Raw genomic sequence first — 21,396 nt, 5'->3', positions numbered from 1 at the left:
TGTCCTCTGGTGTCCTCTGCAACAGGCGGGGGGCAAGGTGGGCCAGACCTGGGTTCGCCGCTCAGAGCCTGGACCTGACAGGGCAGGCTGCTCCTTAGGCAACGGGGCCAGCGACGGGTGCTGGGGGTGAGAGTTTAGGGGCTGAGCAAGAGGGTTATACTCAGACTTACATTAAATTTAAATAATTGGGATTCGATTTATTAATGTTCTAATTTCAAAGCTCCATTTTTTTAACTTGCTAAGTTCAATTTTACAAACCCTGTTATCCCCTTTATAAACCTAACAGATTTTATAGTCATTTTTAAGGGGCCTCTGCCATCTACAAACTCAGTTAATTAAGCATTTTCAACATTTCAAACCTAATTTATCTTTTATTTCCCTTTATGTACTCCAGTTTGTCTGAATTGACAACAAAATATCAGGTACTTCAAGAACTCATATACTCAATAGGTTAAATATTTTAAATGGTGAACCCCAAATTGTTGCAAATCTTCCAGAAACATGAACGACCCAATGTGTTCAGATTTCACTTAATCTGTGAATCCTAACATTTGGCTGAGAGTCTCTTAAACCTGACACTTGACGGTTGGTATGTGACATACTTTGGCACACTCACCAGCCGCCATCCCCTGGAAAGACTGTGGGGGTCAGCTGGCAGGAATAGGAGGAAGAGAAAGAAGGAAACCTGAGTAGGAAGAAAGAGAACAAAGTTCAGTTCAGGGAGAAGCCTCTTGAACAGCAGAAATGGGGAAACAGCCGTGGGGCGGGTGTCAGGACTGGCCCAGCAGGGATGGGCTGTGTGGTTTTCTGCAGGAAACTGTGCTGTAAACAACTCTGGATGGCGGGGGTCCGCCAGCTTGTATCAGGTGTCAGATGCTTCAGCACCAAAACTGCTTGTGACTGTGTGTTCAGTCTGTTTCAGAGGTGCACTGACTCGCCTAGCTGGGAGCTGAGATTAGGGGTGGGGGGGTGGGGGCTGTTACTGTTAGCCTCTGGAGGGTTCCAGCTTTGTAGGAGCCACATGTGAGAAGTGCCGCCCTTCCCAGAGGCAGGGAGAGAGAGAGCGCTGACTCTAGGATTCCTGGGATTTGCGATGTCCAGGGGCTATCCAGAGGGTCTGGAGCATGTGTCCCTACTCCAGACAGCACTGTGGGCACCACGGGCCCCCGGATAACGACCAAAACCAAAGACTGAGTAAGAAGCGCTCACCCAGGGGGCTGACAGAGGAGGGCCAGGCTGGGGGGCGGCCACCAGAAGGTGGGAGCAAAGTCTGGGGAGGCGATTCCCGCACCCAGGAGAGAACGCCGGGAGGTCGGGCCTGCGCGGTCCTCCTGGCCCCCGGCCTGGCCGGGCAGAGGTCCTGGAACCCACGGCGCTCCCTAGCGGTCACCCACGTGGTCGCCGCACAGACGGTCCTCCGCCGGAAGACCTCCGCCTCTGAGCCACCTCTCGAGCGCGAGCCTTAGGTTCCCAGGAGAACCCGAGGCCCGCGGAAGGAGGCGGTCGGCGCGCGCGACAGCCCTCGGGGTCTCCCGGCGCTCGCGTCTCCACCCGGCCGGCTCGGCGCGGGCCCTTCCTCCCCGCCCTCTTCGCTGTCCCGCCCGGCCCGCCCCTCGGCCTCCCCTCGGCCTCCCCTCGGCCTCCCCTCGGCCTCCCCTCGGCCTCCCCTCGGCCTCCCCTCGGCCTCCCCTCGGCCTCCCCTAGCTCGAGAGTTAGCCCCACCCAGTCCGCCAGGCTCCGCCCCGCCTCGGTCCCGACCCTCCACCTCGCTCCGCCCCTTATGCCCATGCCCCGCCCCTGCCAGCCCAGGCTCCTCCCCTTGGCTCACCCCACCAACCCCCGCCCCTCCCCGTCCCGCCCTGGCCTGTCACCAGGCTCCCTCTTCGGCCCGGCGCCCCCTCCAGCGTGCCTTGCGCAGCGGCGGCCCGGAAGCTGGCGTGGCGCGCCAGCGGCGGCGCTCAGGCGTTCAGAGGCGGGACTTCCGGTGGCGTTCGCGCGGTCTTCCGGCCGACTCCAGGGGCCGGCGCGTCTCCGGGACATGCAGGTGAGCGGCGCCGCGGCGGCCTGTGGTGGCGTCAGCGCCTCGACCTCGTAGCCTCGGTTCTCCTCCGCCGAGCGAGCCTGCGGGCGGTGCGTGTGAAAGCCGGAGGCGCGGCGTGAGGGAGAATGGGCGTGACGGCGCGTGTGGCTGAGAGGAGGTGCGAGCGGTTGTGTGTGAGGGGGTGTGAGTGGGTGTGACGGACGCGGGGCGGCGGCGCGAACCGGGACTCGGCCCGCTGTCTCTCGGCCTCCGCCGCAGCCCTGGGACGCGGCGGCCTTTTCGCGCTGGAGGGCGCCGCCGAGATCCGAGGCCAGAGGCCGGGGCGGCGGGCCCGGGCCCCGGCGAGCTAGTGTCGCCCGCTCCCGCTGCGCCCAGCAGGCTGTCTTGGGCTTCCTCTGTCTTCGCCGAGGGAACTCGACGGTACCTGCTACCCGCCGTGTGGCCGGCACCCCAGAGTCGCAAGTGTCCTTCCGCCAGGGCTGGGCTTCTGCTCTTACACTGCATCCATTTCCAAGAGCACCCTCGGCCCTCCCCGCAGGAACACAGTTGGCCCCAAAATTTGTGCCCACCGGCGAGAATCTGATGGACACTACTTGATGTGGGGACGAAACCGTTCTGTTCACGGGACAGTCGGCTCTGGGTCCCGCCGGGTGTGGGTGTTGGTCACTCAGTGCGCAGCGGTCAGCATCTCTCAAACTGCACATCGCAGTTTGGATTAAAACTAGTTTCTTAAGGAAACGGAGAACGTGAGAGTGCATCCCAGAGCAGGGTTAGCACCGATCAGCTGTTTTCTGCCTGTGCACTCAAGACACATGCACACTTGGGACGCTCATGTGTGTGCTAAGCTCTGAGGAGAGTGTGATGGAAGAGTTGGCTCTCAGAAGCACTGACAGAGCCCCCAGGGACACCTCACCTTGCTGGGCTCGAACACCCCTCACATCACAGCCAGCATGTCCCCACTACCCAGTGAGGCAGTCCATCTGGAAAGTTCCACGCCACTGCAGAGCAGCCCTGCACGTGTGAGCAGCTGGGATCTGAGTGCTTCCCCCAGTGTTGTGGAGCGCACGCCAGAGCTGGCCCGCCAGAGCGGGCACAGGGTTGCAAGGGTCTGTGGCCATGCCGGCCCACTCGCGCCTGGCCTGCTTCTGTTGCCCCTGCACCGGCTGCAAAAGCCAGCAGGGCCCATCTTCCTTCCTCCAGATCTGCCCCACTTCCATCCTTTCCTCTTTCTTCTTTCCCATGGTGTGAAAGCACGGGTCACAGGGCAGGCAGATGGTGGGCAGAGGGGTCTCAACGCAGGCAGGACAGTAGGCAGACCAGCTGGCCATGGGCAGAGGCTGGGAAGGGCCACAGAATGTGCCTCCAGGTGACGGCTGAGTGGTTCCTAGGGGACCAGGTCCTGCTTGATTTCTCTTCCTGCTCCATCCTTGGGGGCCCTGACCTCCACCCTGGGGCCAGGGAGGAACCCACAGTTGTGAAAGGCCTGAGGGGGCCAGGGCTGAAGATCAGATGCCCTGCAGGCTTGGCCCCTTACAGCTCAGCAGTCACAGTCTCAGCCCCACCAAGGGAGCACCAGATGGTTCTGGGCTGCATGCCCCCACCGCCAGGCTGAGGCCGAGGAGGAGCCCAGGCCCCCGGCCATGGTGGCAAGGGGCCAGTGTTGGACCTGGGTGGCAGAGGCTGCCGTCCTGGATGGATCTTATGGCTGGGAGGGGGCAGAGGGTGGCAAATCAGGCCTGAGTCTCCATATCCTTCCCCACCCCCCTCAAGAGCACTTGATCAGCCGGGGGTGCCGCTCTGTCTGGGGGCAGTGGGATGAGGGAGGCTCCTGGATTCCCCGACCCAGGCCCTGTCCTGAAGGTCCCAGGCGGTGACAGCCTAGACCGGGTGTGTGCTGTCTGTACAGGACTGTAGGCTAAGGGGGAGGTTTGCAGGGGTGAGGGGAGTGAGCTCCGGGCCAGGAGGTCGTGGTGGTGGAGTCCCTGGGCGTGCCATGGGCCTGGCTCTGCTGTCTCCCAACAGGGCACACCCTGCCTGGCCAGGGCTCTGGTGTCCCCAGGGGTGTCCACCCAATGGGCAAGGGCCTGGGTTGCCTGTGGGGTCTCCTCTGGACCAGCTGGACTTTGGTCAGGCTGAGAGGGGACGTGCTGCCGGGACTGAGACACTGTTGACCCGACAGGCTCTGACACCGACTGTCTCAAAACCTCAACAAGGAGTGCACGTGGCCTGGCCCTGCGTGTTGCCCAGCTGTCCCCAGAGAGAAGGAGGTGGAGGCGGGGTGGTGGTGCTGGTGGGATGAGAGTCCAGTGGGGAAGCCCAGGGAAAGAGAGCGACTAGACACCAGGCAGCCTGCACATATACTTAGCGTCCTCTTCCCTCCTTGCTGTGGGCGCACTCGTCTAAGAGATTCAATAAAGACACGATCATGCTTTGCGTGTGCACGTTGTGACATTTGTACTGGGGGGTTGTGAGCACCGCGGTGCCCTCAGGATGCCAGCATCTGGGAGTGTGGGGTCTTCGAACGTTTCCCATGTAGACAATAAGTCCCTCAAAGTGGAATTTTATAAAAGAAAAAAAGGAAACACCGGTCGGAAAGCATAGTATTTGTGACCACGTTGTCACCTGAACTTGGATTCCCAGGAACAGCTCTGAGGGTGAAGCTGCCATGGTCCTTGAGGTTGTGTCATCCTGATAATCCTCACAGCAGGGAGGCGAGGAGGTAGTGGGGGTGGTGATGCTGTTTCATCTCAGCGTCCGTTCCTTTGGTTGCTGGTGAAGCCGAGAGCCGAGATGCTCTTTTTGGGGCTTGAGGGGGTCTGTGTGTTGTGAGGGGTTTGTGTTATGGGGTGTTTTTGTGTGTTACACTTCTTCACGTCTTTTTTGCATTTTACAGAGTGATTTTTTTTTCTTTTCTTATTGGGAGTGTTTTTTTTCTTAATTTGTATGAGATCTTTGTATGTCATCTATAGAAACGGGGTAGAAGTTCATTGTCAAGTATTTTACTGTTTTGTGTTTTATTTTTTTAAACCGGTTTTTTATCTGCTAAATGAAAGGGTCACGTTTTTATGTAGCGTAATGTAGACATTTTGCTAGTAGCTTCTACTGATGCTGATTTAGGTGGAAAAGCATCCCTCTGTCCAGCTTCCGCCCCAAGTTTACCTACACAGGCATGTTTTCTTCTAGTCCTCTGCACGGCTCTGTGGTTTTACACTCAAGCCAGTAGCTGGTAGCCAGAATGTCTCTGTGCTTGTGGAGGGTGGAGGCCAAGCTATGCTCAGTCGGCCGGCTGTGGTTAGGGCAGCCCTGAGGCAGTGGGACGGCTCCTGGCCTGCAGCAGGGAAGGCCCTTTCAGGCGTCTGGGGGAGCCGGGGCCCAGCGATGCTGGCTGCTGGACTCTGGCTGTCGGGGCTGGCTCGTTGCCCGGCTTAGTGCTGGGAGGCCCCAGGCTCCGTCAGGACCAGAGCTCCAGGAGGCAGGGGGAACACTCATCTGCCGGGGTGTCCATGGGCTCTGTCTCTCTGCAGCCCCCTGGACCCCGAGGTTAGACCCTGCTGCGACCCGCTCAGCATGCGGGCACTCCTGAGCATGCTCTGGCTTGCCCTGGCCTGCAGCTCTGTGCACGCCACCCTGTCGAAGTCAGATGCCAAAAAGGCTGCCTCGAAGACACTGCAGGAGAAGGTTGGTGGTCTGGGGACTTGCCAGAGGGCTGACCATCGTACCTCCTTGCCCACTGGGGGCTGTGCGCCGGGGCCTGGGAGCCAACTGCGAGCAGGGAGCTTCACCTCCAGGAGGCCAGCACCGGCCCTCTCGAGGCTCCAGCTGGCCGGCCTCGGAGGAAGCAGCTTCTGGTGCTGGGACCCAAGGGCAGGCCTGCCCCACTGGCCTCGTGGCTCTGCCCGTGGCCCTGGTTCCCTCCCTCGACCCCTGTGCTCCTCCCTGCTTCGCGGGGCGAGTCAGTTGAGCTCTGCCGAGTGTGGCTGTGTTTGTGCGGGTTTCTGGGAAGGCCCGGGGAGGCAGGGTGAGTCTTCAGGGACTGTCCACCCCGCCTGATGGCCTTGCCCTGCAGGCTTCGGTCAGCAGCGCTGGTCCTGGGACAGGGTCCCTGCTAACTGAGAGGACGCTGCTGCCCCGGGGCTCAGCCTGGGGACACGCCCTGACTGCGTCCTCCCTGCCTTCCCACCTCAGACTCAGGTTTCGGGCAAGCCCGCCCAGGAGCGGGGTCTGGTGGTGACGGACCTCAAGGCTGAGGACATCGTCCTTGAGCACCGCAGCTACTGCTCGGCCAAGGCCCACAAGAAGCACTTCGCCGGGGACGTCCTGGGCTACGTCACACCGGTAGGCCAGGCCAGGGGTGGATGGCGGACCCTGAGGGCAGGGTGGCTGCTTGGGTCTGCATCCTCACCTCCCCAGGCACTCTCACCGAGGGAGGGGTAGAAGTGATGCCTCCCAGCAGAGGGACCAAGGTCGTGACAGAGTCCTGCGCATGAGGCGGGCTGCCCTGCGGAGCCCCCTCTGGAGGTGGTCGTACCCTCTGGCCCCCACTGCCAACAGGCTCACTCGTTCTCCCCTCTCTGCCAGTGGAACCGACACGGCTACGATGTCGCCAAGATCTTCGGGGGCAAGTTCACCCATGTCGCCCCCGTGTGGCTGCAGCTGAGGAGGCATGGCCGCGAGATGTTCGAGGTCACAGGCCTGGACGACGTAGACCAAGGTTCTGATGCCATCGCTTGTCTGTGCCCATCCTGGGGGTCTGGGAGAGTGAATGTGAGAGAGTGTGTGTGTGTGTGTGTGTGTGTGTGTGTAAAGACGAGTGAGTCTGCATGTGAGAGTACTTGAGTGTCATGCTTGCCTGGCATTCAGCTGCATCCCTATTTCCCCTCAGCGGTTTGTACAGGGTGTCCCGGGGAGGATCTATGGAGGAGGCGTCCAGGACAGTGGCCGAGAGGAGGCGAGGGTCTGGCTGTCCTGACAGCCATATTTTGCACCTGAGTTTGCTTGGGTGTTTCCCCCTTTGTTTTCAGAGAGAGGACGTGTTGACCAGAAGCGGGGTTCCCTGACTCTAGGGGGCCCGTGGGTCAGAGGACAGCTGGGCAGCATCAGCTTCTGCTCTCTGGTGCCCTCAGCTCTGAGAGAAGGGCCGGGCCCCTTGGGGTGGTGGCCCTGGTGCGGCCACTTGCCCCAGCCCTGGCTGCTCTCGGGGGGTGGGGGGGCGCAGGACCCCAGACTCCCCAGCCGCCTCCCTTCCATGCTCCTGCGCTGGGCCCACAGCCCCTCCTCCTGGGGGAGGTCAGGTCAGGGGGCAGGGGCAGGGGCTGTGCCCCCACGCTGACCATCCTCTCCACGTCCCACAGGGTGGGTGCGGGCAGTCAGGAAACAAGCCAAGGGCCTGCGCATAGGTGAGTCCAGTGGGCCCAGGGGGTCAGGGCTGTGGGCCATTAGGCCCCACCCCAGCAGGTGGAGGTCCTGGAGCGCGCTGGGTAGGGGAGGGACCCAGAGTCCTCACACCTGCCTGCTCACCCAGGCCACGCTGCCTAGCGTGTTGGTCCCTCTTCTGATGGATCAGAAACGAGGCCGCCCCAGCCCAGCATTCATGGCCTCGGTCCAGCCGGACCCCAGTGGCCCTGCTGCCCACCTTGCTCAACCCAGCAAGGCCAGCCCCTTCCCTTGTGGTCTTTCCCTCCCATCTCTCCATTCACCCTTGAGGGTTCATGGAGCTCTCCTGGGGGCCATGCCCAGGGGTGACACCCTGCCCTGCCCATTCTAGAGCCCATGGCCGGTGAGGAAGGGACGCATCGCCAAGTACACTGGGGCCTGGAGGGGGCCGGGCCTGGGAGAGGACCTGCAGTTCGTTTCACGGGGAGCTGGTGGGGGATGGTCCAGTGAGAGCCGGGCAACAAGGAGCCGGACGAGCTGGGGTCTGGGCATTCAGGGACTTGATGGGTGAAGGGAGGAAAGGGCCAGCGACTGCGTCCCCCGCACCGCCCGTGCCCCTCCCTCCCCAGGCCATGTGGCAGCGGGGGGCCCACCCGGCTACTGGTGGTGGTCATTCTGCTCTGGAGGCCACAGGCCGGCAAGGAGGGTCACAGTCTGCACGTCTGCCCCCAGTGCCCCGTCTCCGGTTCGAGGACTGGACGTACGAGGACTTTCAGAGCGTCCTGGACAGCGAGGATGAGATTGAGGAGCTCAGCAGGACTGTCGTCCAGGTGGCCAAGGTGATGCCCGGGGCTCCCTCCTGACCACGTGCATCTCGGGTGCAGGGGCTGCCCTCCCGGGGGACGCATCACCCAGGCCGGTGCCAGGCTGCGGGGCAGAGAGAGCCCTTCAGGGCCCCAGGGGGTATTTGGGGAGGCATGCGAGTGGCCGGGACCAAGAGCTGCAGCTTCTCTGCTCGGGCCCGCAGTTGGGAGGGGGAAGCCAGGGCTGGCTTTGCCTGCCGCAGGCAGGGGCCCCTCCTCCTGGAGCCCTGCCCGCCTGCCCCTGTCCTTCCAGGGCCAGCACTTCGACGGCCTGGTGGTGGAGGTCTGGAACCAGCTGCTGGTCCAAAAGCATGTGTGAGTGGGCCTGGGTGGCGTGCGGGGTGCGGGGCGTGCACCAGGTCCTTCCCGGCTGTGGGGGTCGGGAAGAGGCTGAGGCCGGACGTGGAGGGACCTCGTCTGGGGGGAGGGCCGTCTTCCCACAGCCTGTGCCGGGGCCGGAGCGGAACCCCGAGGTCAGAGCAGCTCCAGGAAGCCTGGGAGCGGCTGCGGGCTGGTGGCCGGCTGAGCACCGATGGGGCTGGCCCAATGGGGCCTTCAGGGGACTTGGCGAGGAGGTGGCCCAACAGGACCGGGGAGCCTGCGGCAGATGGCCATGGGCTCTTCTGGGAGAAGGTCCTGCCATCCATCCTCGGCCCTGCCTCAGCCGGCTTGGGGGCTGCGGGCAGGGCTCCCTCCATCCCTCCTGCAGCTGCGGGCTGCTCTCCGCCTGCCCGGAGGCAGCATCCTCAGGCCTCTTAGTGTAGCAGGAGGGTTTTCTTGAGGGGCCATGCGGGGCTCCGGGACTCCCACCCAAGGCCCAGGAAGCCACGCCTGGAGCCTGGCCTGCTGAGCTCTGCCTGGGGGTGGGGAGACGCCGCTGCCTGCCTGGGGGTGAGGGCAGCCCAGATGCCTGCGCGGCTGTGGTTCCCGCTTCTCTGCTCAGACCACACTCCCCCACTGTGGGTGCTTCTGGAAGGCTCCCCCGTGTGCACTTGTTCCCTGGGGGCGCCCCGAGGCCGGAGTTGAGAAGGAGGATGGGTGGAGAACGAGGGCCCCGTGTCGGGAGCTGACCCCCCACTGCACTCTGGTGGCCCCTCTGGTGGCTTTTGGTTGAGAGATGATCCCTGCGCCCCCCGGGCTCTGCCTCGGTCCCTGCTGCGTGGTCCGTCCTGCCGAGGACGCCTGAGCGGGGCGGGGGTAGATGGCCTCTTCCGGGCGGCTCAGGAGGGTTTGCACAGCAGGCACGCGGCAGGACGAGCTGGGGCTCCCGGCGGGGCAGGGGCAGGGTGCGGGCCAGCCAGCCCGGCAGATGGCTTTGGACCCGGCTCCCTGGGTGTGTGATGAAGGCGATGCACCTTGTCCCAGCCCTGGGCAGCAGGTCCCCAGGCCCCTCCCAGGACAGCCTCCTGTGGAGGAGCGAGTGGGGGCTGCCTGGCTGTGGCAAGAAGCCTGTCTCTTGCGTTCATGCCGGTAGGCTAGTGGGCTGGCGGCCCTGGGAAGCCCTGGGGACTTCGTTCCAGCAGAGCCCGCCAGGCAGGCGCTGCCCCTGGGCCACAAGAGCACCTCCCCTTCTCAGAGACTCAGCCCCCTGGGTGGTCCCCAAAGCCGAGCAGGCACTGATGGTGATGGATGCCAAGGGCACAGGCGGTGTGCCAGCTCCCGGCCTCAGGGAGGTGCCGACCTGGGTTCTGCAGCCCATGTGTCCCCCGGGGGCATCCCTGAGCCCACAGCCACAGCCAGAGTGGTGTCTCCTTGGCCCTGGGGTCCCCCCGCTGAGGGTGGGCCCCACGAGACTCAGAGGCTGGAGTGGTGTCTCCTTGGCCCTGGGGTCCCCCCGCTGAGGGTGGGCCCCACGAGACTCAGAGGCTGGAGTGGCGTCTCCTTGGCCCTGGGGTCCCCCCGCTGAGGGTGGGCCCCACGAGACTCAGAGGCCGCCCCGTGCCCGCCTCCGCAGGGTGGGCCGCAGCTGTGCCCCGCGCCGCCTTGCGTTGTGCAGACTGGCTCGAGCTGAGAGGGGCTGGGGGCGCATGGCCCCCCCACCTGCCCACGCTGTGCGGGGGCACTCACCGCCTCTGCTGCAGACCAAGGTGGCTCCTGCGGGGCTGTGGGGGAGGACCTGGGTCGGTCGCTGGGCCCACAGCCGCCCAGGCAGTGTGGGGCCAGGCCAGAGTGGACCCAGCACGGAGTTGGCCCAAGACCTGCCTTCCCGGCAGGGCGGCCCTTGGGGGGCTGAACCAGCCGCTCCACGGTCCACGCACGGCCAGCAGCCCGGGGCTGGTGCCTCCAGACAGGTGTTCCCCAGGGACGCTGCCCACCAGACCTGAGATGCCGCCACGTCCCGCACCCTTCGTGACCAGAGGAGCCATGGGCTGTCTGCCTTTCTGTCCCTCACCTGGCAGCCTGCTGCCCACGGAGATGCTTCTCCTTGGGTCCAGGCACGCCTGGTGGAGCAGTTGCCACTGACTGTTCTTACTGCCCTCCTGGAGCTGAGGAAGGCGGAGCTGTGTGTCGGCGACTGCTTGGGGTGGGAGTGACTACATGAGGGGGGCAGGCAGTCAAGGCAGCCTCCCTGGGCGGGAGGTCAGGACCCCAGCACAAGGCCCCGTCAGTAGAGCTGCCCCCGCGCCCTGGGTGTAGGGCACCCCTGCCCGCAGCACCCCAGGGTCACAGGCTCCTTCCTCATCTCTGCCTGACTGCTATCCAGGAGGGTCCAGAGGTGACGGCCCCTCTCTGCTCCGCCCCCTGTGGTTCGGGGGTCGGGGGCCATGCAGGCCAGGTTGGGTGGAGGGTGACCCATCCTCCGCTCCTCTGCAGGGGCCTTGTTCACCTGCTCACCCACATGGCTGAGGCGCTGCACCAGGCCCGGCTGCTGGCTTTCCTGGTCATCCCGCCAGCCGTCGCCCCGGGGTAAGTGCTGTGCCTGCTCGCCCGGGAGGCCCTTTTTGGCCCCCACCCGGCCCGGCCACGCTGGCCACTGCCCGTGTTGGGGGGACCCCATCAGCACGTGGGGTGCCTCAGTGGCCTCGGCACGTCCTCGCAGGTCCGCAGCTCAGGGCCCAGACTGCCTCAGGCCAGGCCTCCTGCCGCTCAGCCTGGTCGCTTCCTGCCACCCCAGCCCCGTGGCAGGGAGCTGGACCTGGTGCCGGCTGTCAGCGCTGTGGCCTGACCGCCATCCAGCCCACGCCCGGCACGGAGGAGGCCTGAGTGGGGACCTGAGGGGCTGAGCCAAGGGGTGGCGGGGGCCCAGAGGGGCCAGTCATCAGCTTACTGCAGAGTTCGGGCCAGTGAGCGGGATGGGGCGGGTGGCCTCTGGACCCTGCTGTCTGGCCTCACACAGAAGAGGCAGCCCCAGCAGCTCCGGGCGGCTGCCCTCCTGTGCCTGACACCCCCAGCCCGCGGGAGGGCCTCGGCCCCGGGTGTCACCTCCGACGCTTCTGAGTGTGTGCTCGTGCGTGGAACACACGTGTGTGAGGGACCAGTGGTCCTCCTGGGGTGGGGGCCCTGGTCTGGAGGGCTGGGGCAGTGGACGCACGCGTGGTCCGTGGGCTCAGCTGCAGGTGCAGCATCTGTTTCCAGGATCTCTAGTGTCTGTCAGTTGGGGTGGGTTGGGACAGGCGGAGCCCCAGTTGACGTTTGTGATTGGCCGTCGGGGCCATTGGTGGAGCTCCTCCAGCCCAGGGAGGGCCTGGGTCGCGGGCGGGACTGGCCCCCTTGCAGGCCCCTCCTGCTGACAGGTGTGCAAGGCAGACCCCCGTGTGCTGGAGGGTGTGAGGGAGGGTGAGCGGGCCTGACACCCCTGGGGGCGCTGACCCCTAGGCCTGGGCTCCGAGGGCGGTGGGCTCGGGACTGGGTGGGGAGCAGCTTTCCAGCCAGCACGCTCTCTGCCCAGGCCTCTGACCTGAGCTCCTGGGCTCCCTCCTTCGGCAGTGACCGGGGGGGACGCGCCCTTGGGGGGCAGTGAGAGGGAGACCGGCGGTGGGGGCCCTGGCCCGTGTGGCCCAGGCTGACGGCGGGGTCCTGGGCATGGCTGCCTCTGCTGGCCCCGGGCACATCTTAGGGGCACAGTCCAGCTGCACCCTCGTGCTGGTGAGCAAGCCTTCCTTCCTGCAGAGGCCCCGGTGGCCAGGTTTTATCTCGTTGGCTTTGTCCTTCTCCACCCGCACTTCTGGACAGCAGCCCAGTGGAGGAACTAGTGAGCTGTAAACAAATTTCCTGGTTTTTCTGCCGCGTCAGTGTCTTCTTAGAGGCGGCACTGCTGCCCGTGGGAACAGCAGCCCAGGAGGGTGTCTGCGTGGCAGCCTTTTGCTGCCGTGGTCTATGTCCCCCCCCCATTTGGGTTCTGTTGGCACGGGTGACCATCCTGACTTGAGCCCTGCTCCCGATGTCACAGCGTGGCCGCGACTGATGGTCCAGCGCCAGTCAACAGGTTTAATTAGAGCTTTGCGTCACCCTTGCTCTAGGAGGGCCCTGAGTCAGTTTTCGCCTCAGCCCCTTAGGCTGTTTCTTCTGAGATTCGAGCTCCCGGATCCCCGGGCAGGAGCTGACCTCAGGCATGGTGGACCGACTTCCCTCCCAGGACCTCCCCCGCAGGGAGCTCGCATCCTCGTGGGCGGGTGCCCCTTTGACAGTGCTGCACCCAGCTGTCCTCCAGCTGCCCCCGGGGTTTAGGGTCACCACGGGAAGGGGGTGGGTGGGGTCCTTCCCCAGGGGGGACACCCCTGCCCAGGCTGACCCCTGTTAACGTCTCCTGAGCTCCAGGGGTGGCCTGGGGCCAGACTGGAGGCTCAGCGGGGCCGTGGGCAGGGGTCACCCCTGGACACACAGTGGGTGCAGGCAGCAGAGGTCCAGCCGGAGGGGAGGGGCCCTTGCTGACGGGTGGGGATGGCCGGACCTGCAGGCGCGGTTCTGCTCTGACCACGTACGGCGGCTGCAGGCAGGAGGCCCTGGGGCGGGCCCGCAGCGGGCAGTAGTGGGAGCCGACAGCAGGCCCACCATCTTGCCTGCTGGGCCACCGTGGAGACAGCTCTGCGGGCAGTGTCCATGGGCCGGGGGACGCCCCACCTGCCCTCAGTGGCAAGGCCAGGGAGGTGCGTGGTCTGCGCTGGTCCTGAGGATGCTCGGCCTGAAGAGGACTGGTCCAGGGTGGGGCTGGGGTGTCCAGCCCAGTAGGCTGCATTTTGCCCTGGGGGTTGCGGCTTCACGGTGTCGGGTGGTTGTCGGGGCCGGGATGGAGCAGGGAGCGTGGCCTGAAACACTGGGGGCCGGTGTGGGGTCCACGCTGCCTGGCATCTCCCGGCTGAGCGGGGTGGTCTGGAGCATGGCCCCAGCCTGTGGCCATCACCGCCCAATGGACGCGTCTGGTTCCCAGCTGCGTCCCATGCTCCTGGCCACAGCCAGTGCCTGTCAGGGGTTCTCGCCTGTGTCCCCCAGGGCTCTGGGGCTGCTGGCCACAGTCCCCAGGAGCCTGGTGTCTCTGGGAGGCCTGGGCCAGGCCTCCAGGCCCCTCCCTCTGAAGCTGGAGGCTGGGGGCAGGGGCCTTTGCTCATCGGGCTTGGGGCAGCCTGGTGATGGGATGTCTTAGGGTCGCCTGGACTCCGTGGAACTAGTGACTGAGGCTGAGGTCCACATGGTGGGCCGCTCCTGCCCAGGGATTGGAGGCACTGGCCGAGAAGACGGATTGTCTTCTCTGCCCATACAGTGGGGAACGCAGAGTCCCCTGCGCCCCGCCCAGGGACAGGCGGCAGGCAGGCTGGCTGTCAGCTGTGTCCCACCTGCCCAGACCTGAGGCCCCCAGAGGCAGGGCACCGTGCCTGAGGCTGAATGGAAGCAGGCGGGCCTGGGCTGCCCCTGCCCACGTGAGAGAGGCCTCTGGGGCCAGGGCAGGAGGTGGGGATCTCTGCTGGAGCCGTGACCCAGCTGCAGGCCACCTCATGCACCCAAGCGCTGCCCACCTCTGGGAAAGGGACCGAGGTGTCTTCCTAGAGCAGGGGCGGAAGGGGCCTGAGCTGGGAGCCCCGGGCCGGCATGCCCCGTCCTCCGCTGAGCCCAGGTCATCTGGGGAGAGGCTGTGACCACGAGGTGGGCATGGAAACCACACCATCTCTTTGCAGGACAAACAAGCTGGGCATGTTCACGAACACAGAGTTTGAGCAGCTGGCGCCCGTGCTAGACGGCTTCAGCCTTATGACCTACGACTACTCCACAGCACAGCCGTGAGTGGGGCGCCCGGGGCCCCGCGCTCTGGCTCGGCACACAGGTGCCCAGCCCTCAGCGGGCCTGTACACTGGATGCCTGGGCGAGGTCCCGCTTCCCACCAGCCTGCTCAGGCTGTGTCCCTTGGTCAGCTCGCAGCTCCAGAATCACGAAGGGCCCAGTCTCTTCTCCTAAAGCCCACAGTTGGCCTTGTGTCAGGCAACCTTCTTGTTTTGGGGTGACTTAGGGCAGCTGGCCACCCCATGGGAATGCCATCCCAGGGTGTCCATCCACGCCTCCCAGCCCTGGCTGCCCCATGCCGGGTACTGGGCCCACCTCCACGCCCAGGAGACGGTGCTCCTGTGTCGGGGGTCACGCTGCTGCCCCGGGCCTCTGCTGAGCGCTCTGCCGCCTGAGGCTCCCGGGCGAAGTAGACACCCAGCCCGGGTCCAGCGTGGCCGTCTGTCTGCTGCTGTCCTTGCCGTGGTGTGCATGGACTCCTGCTGCGACCCGGGCGCCCGAGGCCTCCGCCCGGTGCTGAAGCCTACTCCTCTCCAACCCTGCAGGGCTGGCCCCAACGCACCGCTGCCCTGGGTGCGAGCCTGCGTCCAGGTCCTGGACCCCAAGTCCAAGTGGCGGAGCAAGATCCTGCTGGGGCTCAACTTCTACGGCATGGACTACTCGGCCTCCAAGGACGCCCGCGAGCCCATCATCGGGGCCAGGTGAGCCGGCGGCCCCGTCTACCGCGACACCCTTGTTCCGGGAGGTGAGGGGCTGCAGTGGGGAGGCCGGGCAGGGTCTGATCTCAGGCCGGCTGTCCGCGGGGTGCCATCCCGGCACCCCCTCTGGCCCTGTGTCAGCAGGAGTGTCCCTGACACGGCACAGGTGGCCTGCCACCCCGGCGTCCTCCGCTGTGGCCTGGATGAGCCCTTGGTGTTCCCGGCCGCGCGGTCGCGCTCCTGCTCGGTGTCGGCTGTCTGTGCTGAGCTCTGAAGCTGCTGCTGCGCAGACAGCCTGGGCGCTTCATCCCATGACCTGCTCACACCCACGTGGTCTCCACACTCGTCCCTGCCCAGCCCCACTGCACTGCGACAACCACGCGCCTTCACGGAGATTTGTTCACGTTCTTTGCACCTGGTTTTCCCTGCGCTTTTTAAACCTTGGGGCTTATCCTTTTTATCGTGTTTGGGAAGATAGTAGCCAGCTTCTCAGCTCTCCCTTTCTCTCCTCCCTTTCCAGGCCCACGACACTCGTGTGTCAGGCGGTCTCTCGCCCCTGCCCGGCGACCCTCACTTTGTCTCGGGGGGCTCTGTTTCTGTTTTCTCTGGCTCAGTTTTCCTTGCTGTCTTCAAGCCCACACACCGTTTCCTGGTCGTGTCCTACGCGGGGTCTCTCCCTCCCGTGTATCCCGGTAGCTCTCGTCTGGGGTTTTGTCTGGGACGCCAAGTGTGTGTGTGGAGGCTGCCGGGCAGGCCAGCCCTGTCCCCTCCGTGTCCCCGAGCGGCGCTCTGGGGGCCTCTGCTCGGGCCACACGTGTGCTTCACCCAGCCGCGCACTCTCAGCCCCCTGTCCTCACGCTGTGAGCTGCCGCGACCCCTGAACGCTGTGAGCTGTCCCGTGAGCATGGACGGTCCTGAGGCCAGTGATCCGAGTGTGTGTGCCCACTGCTGCCCCCCTGTGGGCAGGATCACCTGCAGGCCCGCTGGCCGTGGGGACACAGCACGCGGCCCAGCGCCTGAGCACCGGCTACTTGCCCGCTGGCCTTGCCCCGCCCGTGCTGTGCTCCCTCGGGGCTGCCCTGCGGAGGGACAGGCCGCTGGGTTGGCCCTTGGTTGGCCTCGGGAGTTCCAGGAGGCTGTTCGGCAGCCACCCACCCGGCGGGGTGCCACACGTGTTTCCTGGGCGAGTCCCTGGAGTCGGGAGCGCCGTAGGGGGAAGCTGGACAGGAAGGCTCTGCCCTGGGCTTGCTGAGGTCACCCAGCTGAGGGGTCCCCCACCGTGCCTGGAGGCAGAACAGGGAGGGCAGCCTGTGGGGGCAGGGCAGAGGGTTCCCGGGCCCAGGGGCGTGCCAGGGACCACCCCAGAGGGCGCAGACCCCAGAGGGTGCCGCCCGCTTCCCTTGACCTCCAGGCGCCCACTCGGGTCCTGCCCAGGGCGCTTACACTGGGGAGAGGCTGAAGGAGGTCGAGGTGGGGTGACTGCTGTTCTGAGGGGTTATGTGGGTCTCTGAGGGGCCATGGGCAGGGGGCTGCTGGGAAATCTCGCCAAGGCCCTTCCTCCCAAGGCCTCAGCAGGGTGGACGGCCAGGGAGACGAGCCCTGGGGCTCTGCTCCAACCCCCTCGGCCGCTGGAGGCCCAGCAGAGCCCATCCGAGAGCCCCTCCCTCGGCCTGGTGACCACGCCCACTGCCACCTCCTCCCCAGGGCCCTGGGGCGTATGCTGCCTCTGCCCTGGGGGAGCCTTGGGCAGGGGCTGGCCCTGGTTGCCCTGACACCCTCTGCCCACAGCCGATTCCTTCCAGACCATCCCCCGCATCCTCAGGCCTGGGGGCTCTGGGGACAGGGGCAGAGCCTCTGCGGGGCAGGGAGTAGCCCCCCTCAGGCGCGTCTGGGGTGCCAGATGGGAGAGTTCAGCGAGGCCCCAGATGGAGGCCTGTCTGGGGGGTGGGGGGGCTGCCTCTGCAGGGAGTGGGTGTATTCACAGGCCCAGGGCCCCGGAGTCACAGCCCACCAGGACGCGCCCCTCACTGGACACCCCCGGGAGCCCTGAGCGGGCGACCAGCAGGTGTGGGGGCAGTGAGCCTGGGGCCATGGCGCCCTGCTGCCCTCCCGATAGCAGCCCAGGCCGGCCTGTCCCCGGGCCACCCACCCTCCCGGCTCAGCCTCCCCGGCGCTGACCTGGCCGTGTGTGGCAGGCATCCCCGGGCCCCTCCAGGGACAGCGGGGGATCAGCGCCTTCCCATCTGCTCCTCACACAGCCGGGGCCTCCAGCAGGGGCGGGAGGCCGGCTCTGCCTGCCGGGGAGTGGGAGGGGTCTCATGGCCCCCCGCCTGCCTCGGCGGGGAGGCGGTCTGCACTCTGGATGCGCTGGCCACTGCCTCTGCTCTCCAGCCCGGGTGACTCAGAGGCCCCATCGCCCCACGGCCTCACTGCTCCCCGACCTTGAGAGTCGCGGTGGCCGTGAAACAGCCTCGGGAGGCTGGGCACCCCACGTGCAGACTCATGACCCCCACAGGCCTGGGTGCTGATCCAGGGGTCACCGTGGTTGCTGACCCCCACTCTGGGAGTCTGCCGCACTGCCCTGGTGGTCAGGGTGCCCGCCCAGCCCCCTGAAGGCCCCCAGGCCAAGTGGGCCCACACTCCCCTGCAGCATCCAGACTGGGCTTGCTGCCTCTGCTCAGGGGCCGCCGGGACCTCTGTGAGAGCCAGCCCCGGCAGAACACAGCCAGACGGGCCCAGGGCTGGGCTATGCCCGGCAATACTCCCCCACCACTCACGGGCCAGGGGGCGCGGGGTTGAGGCCACAGGGCTTGGGGAGGCTGCCCGTGCGGCCCTCCTGCCCGGGTCTTGCGCCGCCTTGGACGGGGCTGGCAGCTCCCGCGGCTCTGGGTCTGGCCCATCTCCGCTGAGACCCTCTCCTCCACCGGCCCCTGGGCCTCGTGGTCCCCCCTGGGCTCCCGAGCCTCCTGCCCTCACTCTGTGCCCGGGGCCTCCCTGTGCACCTTTGACCACTCGTCGCATCCCTGCCTGGTCTCCCCTAGGGGACGCTCCAGGGGTCCCACGGGGGTGCTGCTGCCTGTGGGTGACGTGAGGTCTTCCGTGTAAACTGCCTGTGGGTCCTGGGAGCTGAGATGGGGGAAGGGGTGCCTCCTCGCATCGCCTGTGGCGGTGCCCACCGGACTACCCGTGTGGGCCTGCAGCAGAGGACCCTGTGCCTTCCACATGCCCAGCCAGGTCCTCAGCAGCTCGGAGGCGGCGCCCTCCGGGGCGGGTCCTGTGTGGATTGCAGCACCAGCCATGTCTCGCCCAGGGGCCCTGAGTCCTGCAGGGGCCACGGCAGAGAGCGCAGGGTTCCCAGGCCCCAGTGGGGGGTGGGAAGCCCACCCCGGGCTGGTCTCCCCGTCGCCCTGACAGCCCCCTTCCGCCTGCTCTCTGCTCGCTCACCCAGAGTGGGGGGGCCATGCAGCTCGTCTCTGGGCCCTGAATCCTCCGCCGACCTGTCTGCTGTGTCTTCGTCTGTGATTCTCTTTGCTGTTCCCTGAACCCTTCTTCCCGAAGGCTGACAACTTTTTTGAGCGGGGAGGTGTCATTCACACGCTGTAAGGTCCGCTGTGGCAAAGCGCCTGACTCAGCAACGTTCAGAACCTCGTCAGGCTGCGCGGCCACCTCTGTTTCCGCAACGTCTCGGCGGCCCCCCCCCGGCCCCTGAGGCCCCTGACCTGGGATGGGGTCCGTCTGTGACTTGCCTGGGCGGGACGTTTCTCAGAGACGGGTCAGGCGGCCGATGGCCGAGGCCTTCCGTTTTAGCTCAGGGACCGCGCGGCCCCGTCTGTGCCTTTCGCTCATTCACCCCTGCTGCCCACCGCAGCCCCTCCACCTGGGCCGCCCCTGGGGTCCTGCTCTCACTCCACAGCGGTCTGCTCAGCTGTCCCCACCCAGGGCGCTCACTCCCTGCCCCTCCACCTCCCACCCCAGTGAGCATGGCGTCCTGAGTGGACTCAGCCCTGGCACTGCCCGGCCTTAGCCTCTGGGATGAGGAACTGACCCCAACAGAGAGCAGCCTCAGCTGCCCCCACAGCCCACCTGCTCCAGCAGGCAGCCCCCCGTGAGGAGTGCGTGGCCAGGGCTCCCGAAACCCCAGGGCCTGGAGCCAGCTGCTGAGCAGCATCTGCCCGACCCAGGACAGGACTTGGGGGCTCAGAAACGTCCACCCCACCCCACGTCCCAGATCACCTTAGCCTCAGGGCAGACGGCTCCAAAGCGGCAAGTGATCCTTGTGATTCTAGGAGCATGACTGTGGTTAAGGATGATGCCATCATTTTGGACAATTGGAGCTGGTGTGGGGGGGGTTGTGGGTCCTGGCCCAGACCCTGTGGGGAGCCCCACGTCCTCCACCGTGGATTCCCCACTGCTCTGTCCAGCCCTGCCCCCCCAGCACCCCACTGGCATCAGTGGTCCAGCCCAAAGCACACAGTGCCCCCCTGGGCTCGGGGGCGGGCCGGCCGCGCCTCCCGCCTCAGCCTGTCTGGGCGCTGGCTGCTGGCCAGGGAGATGCCGTGCGGGCTGCAGGCCCCACTGTCCCGACCACGCGGCGCCCTGGAAACCAGCTCGTCTGCCGTGTGTGTTGGGGGCAGGTCTGAAACCGGTGCCTTTTGGCAGTGAGGCAGGCCCACCACAGGCCTAGGGCAGCTGCGTCCACAGCGGGGAGGCAGGGAGGACAGCCTGGGTCCCCAGGGGGCTCGGACGCCGGTGTTTCCCTGGAAAGGGGGCGAGGGCACGCGGAGCCGCGGCTGCTCCCAGGGCTTGCTCGCGCGTCCCCAGCGGGTGGGGCCCAGGAGCGCCGTCTGTGCCTCCCGGCCGGTGCTGCACCCACATTGCAGAGCCTCGGTCCACCCGTGGTGCTGTCGGGTCAGGGCAGTGTCCCGGCCCCCACATCTCAGCAGCCTGTCGGGACCCTTGTTCCCCCCCAGCCACAGCCCCGGCCCAGGTGTTCAAGAACCCACCCTGTGGTCCTGCTTCCTGGCATTCATCGTGCCCAGGCCACCCCACGTGGCCCTCCCACCCCGCCTGGTGTCGCTGGCATTTCACGGACCACTGGGGGTCGACATGCTGCCCCGGTTAGCCTTGACCTGCTGTGATGGCAAAGGCCGCCCCCACCCGTCTGGGTGGGCGGAGTAGGGCTCCGCACCCACAGCCCGTCTCCCCCAGGTACATCCAGACGCTGAAGGACCACCGGCCCCAGGTGGTGTGGGACAGCCAGGCTGCAGAGCACTTCTTCGAGTACAAGAAGTGAGTGTCGGGGAGGGCCTGGGCTGGGGTCCCATGGGCGCGGGACAAGCCTCTGCCCTGAGGCCCTCCCGGCCCGAGGAGGAGCACAGACCTGAGCCCTGGGCTGGTGTGGCGGGGCCAGGGGAGCGGAGGCTGCGGCGGACCAAGGGTCTGCTCTCTTGCAGAAGCCGCGGCGGGAGGCACGTCGTTTTTTATCCGACGCTGAAGGTGCGTGTGGGGCTGGGGCTGCGGGTGGGCGGCGGCCCTTGGCGAGGTGGCAGCGGGCAGGTGGGCCTCAGGGCCGGTGCAGCCGGGCTGATACTCCCTCCGCCTCAGTCCTTGCAGGTGCGGCTGGAGCTGGCCCAGGAGCTGGGTGTGGGGTTGTCCATCTGGGAGCTTGGCCAGGGCCTGGACTACTTCTACGACCTGCTGTAGGCCGGACCTGCATGCAGCCAGCATGCCCTTTTCCAAGAGACAGAGGGACTGATGTGCGAAATACAGACTCTTTTCCATTTCTGGAGCTGTGTGTGCTGCGGCCTCTGCGGGGACCAAGCAGGCTGGGAACCCAGGCCCCTCAGGGCAGTAACCTGGGGCAGGGGGTCCTAACAGGACCAGGGGGAAGCTAAGGATGCAGACCCTCCCGCCCAGCCTTGGCTGCATGCCCTCCGCTGGCTGTTGAAGCAGGGCCCACCGTCTCCACTGCACAGGCAGCGGTGGCCTGCAGTCCCTGAGGGTTCAGAGGCTCCAGGGCAACCCCAGGTGCCTCTCCTTGTGGACGCTCCGGCAGGCGTCACCCCAGGGCCGTGCAAAGGGACCGGCCTCCCACCCAGGAGCCTGGTGGGCACCATATGGCAAAGGCATGGTGGAATCCGGGGCTCAGAGAGGCAGGCCCCCCAGAGCAGGGCATGGGCTGCGGTCACTGACAGCTCACTGTGGGCCG

The 21,396-nt window shown here is 66.0% G+C and overlaps 1 protein-coding gene across 5 annotated transcripts; it reads left to right on the top strand.

Annotated features, from left to right (window-relative positions):
- The first annotated feature begins 1,899 nt into the window (after positions 1-1,899).
- On the top strand, positions 1,900-20,972 carry CHID1 (chitinase domain containing 1). Of its 5 annotated transcripts, none has more exons than XM_061161160.1 (13): positions 1,900-2,044; positions 5,566-5,719; positions 6,227-6,376; positions 6,620-6,752; positions 7,393-7,437; positions 8,147-8,253; positions 8,531-8,592; positions 11,092-11,184; positions 14,388-14,489; positions 15,036-15,191; positions 20,397-20,477; positions 20,642-20,684; positions 20,793-20,972. In XM_061161160.1, exons 2-13 carry the CDS (start codon positions 5,609-5,611, stop codon positions 20,889-20,891), a joined length of 1,182 nt encoding a protein of 393 aa, XP_061017143.1. In that variant the 5' UTR covers positions 1,900-2,044; positions 5,566-5,608; the 3' UTR covers positions 20,892-20,972. The 5 variants fall into 5 exon arrangements, with proteins under 5 accessions (XP_061017143.1, XP_061017139.1, XP_061017141.1 ...); XM_061161156.1 differs by lacking the exon at positions 1,900-2,044 and adding an exon at positions 2,051-2,198; XM_061161158.1 differs by lacking the exons at positions 1,900-2,044; positions 7,393-7,437 and adding an exon at positions 2,051-2,198.
- Positions 20,973-21,396: the final 424 nt, after the last annotated feature.

The sequence above is a fragment of the Dama dama genome, chromosome 2, assembly GCF_033118175.1.
Source record: "Dama dama isolate Ldn47 chromosome 2, ASM3311817v1, whole genome shotgun sequence".
NCBI classification, from domain to species: Eukaryota; Metazoa; Chordata; class Mammalia; order Artiodactyla; family Cervidae; genus Dama; species Dama dama.
The sequence above is the reverse complement of the archived record's forward strand: the minus strand, read 5'-3'. Positions and strand labels throughout refer to the sequence as shown.

What these genes read in the sequence shown, in the direction of transcription:
- CHID1 (XM_061161156.1), top strand. Translation starts at nt 2,167, where the DNA reads ATGGGCGTGACGGCGCGTGTGGCTGAGAGGAG. An exon ending in CCGCCAGCCGTCGCCCCGGG is followed by an intron (nt 11,185 to 14,387) that starts GTAAGTGCTGTG and finishes ATCTCTTTGCAG; the next exon opens with GACAAACAAGCTGGGCATGT. An exon ending in GAGCCCATCATCGGGGCCAG is followed by an intron (nt 15,192 to 20,396) that starts GTGAGCCGGCGG and finishes CGTCTCCCCCAG; the next exon opens with GTACATCCAGACGCTGAAGG.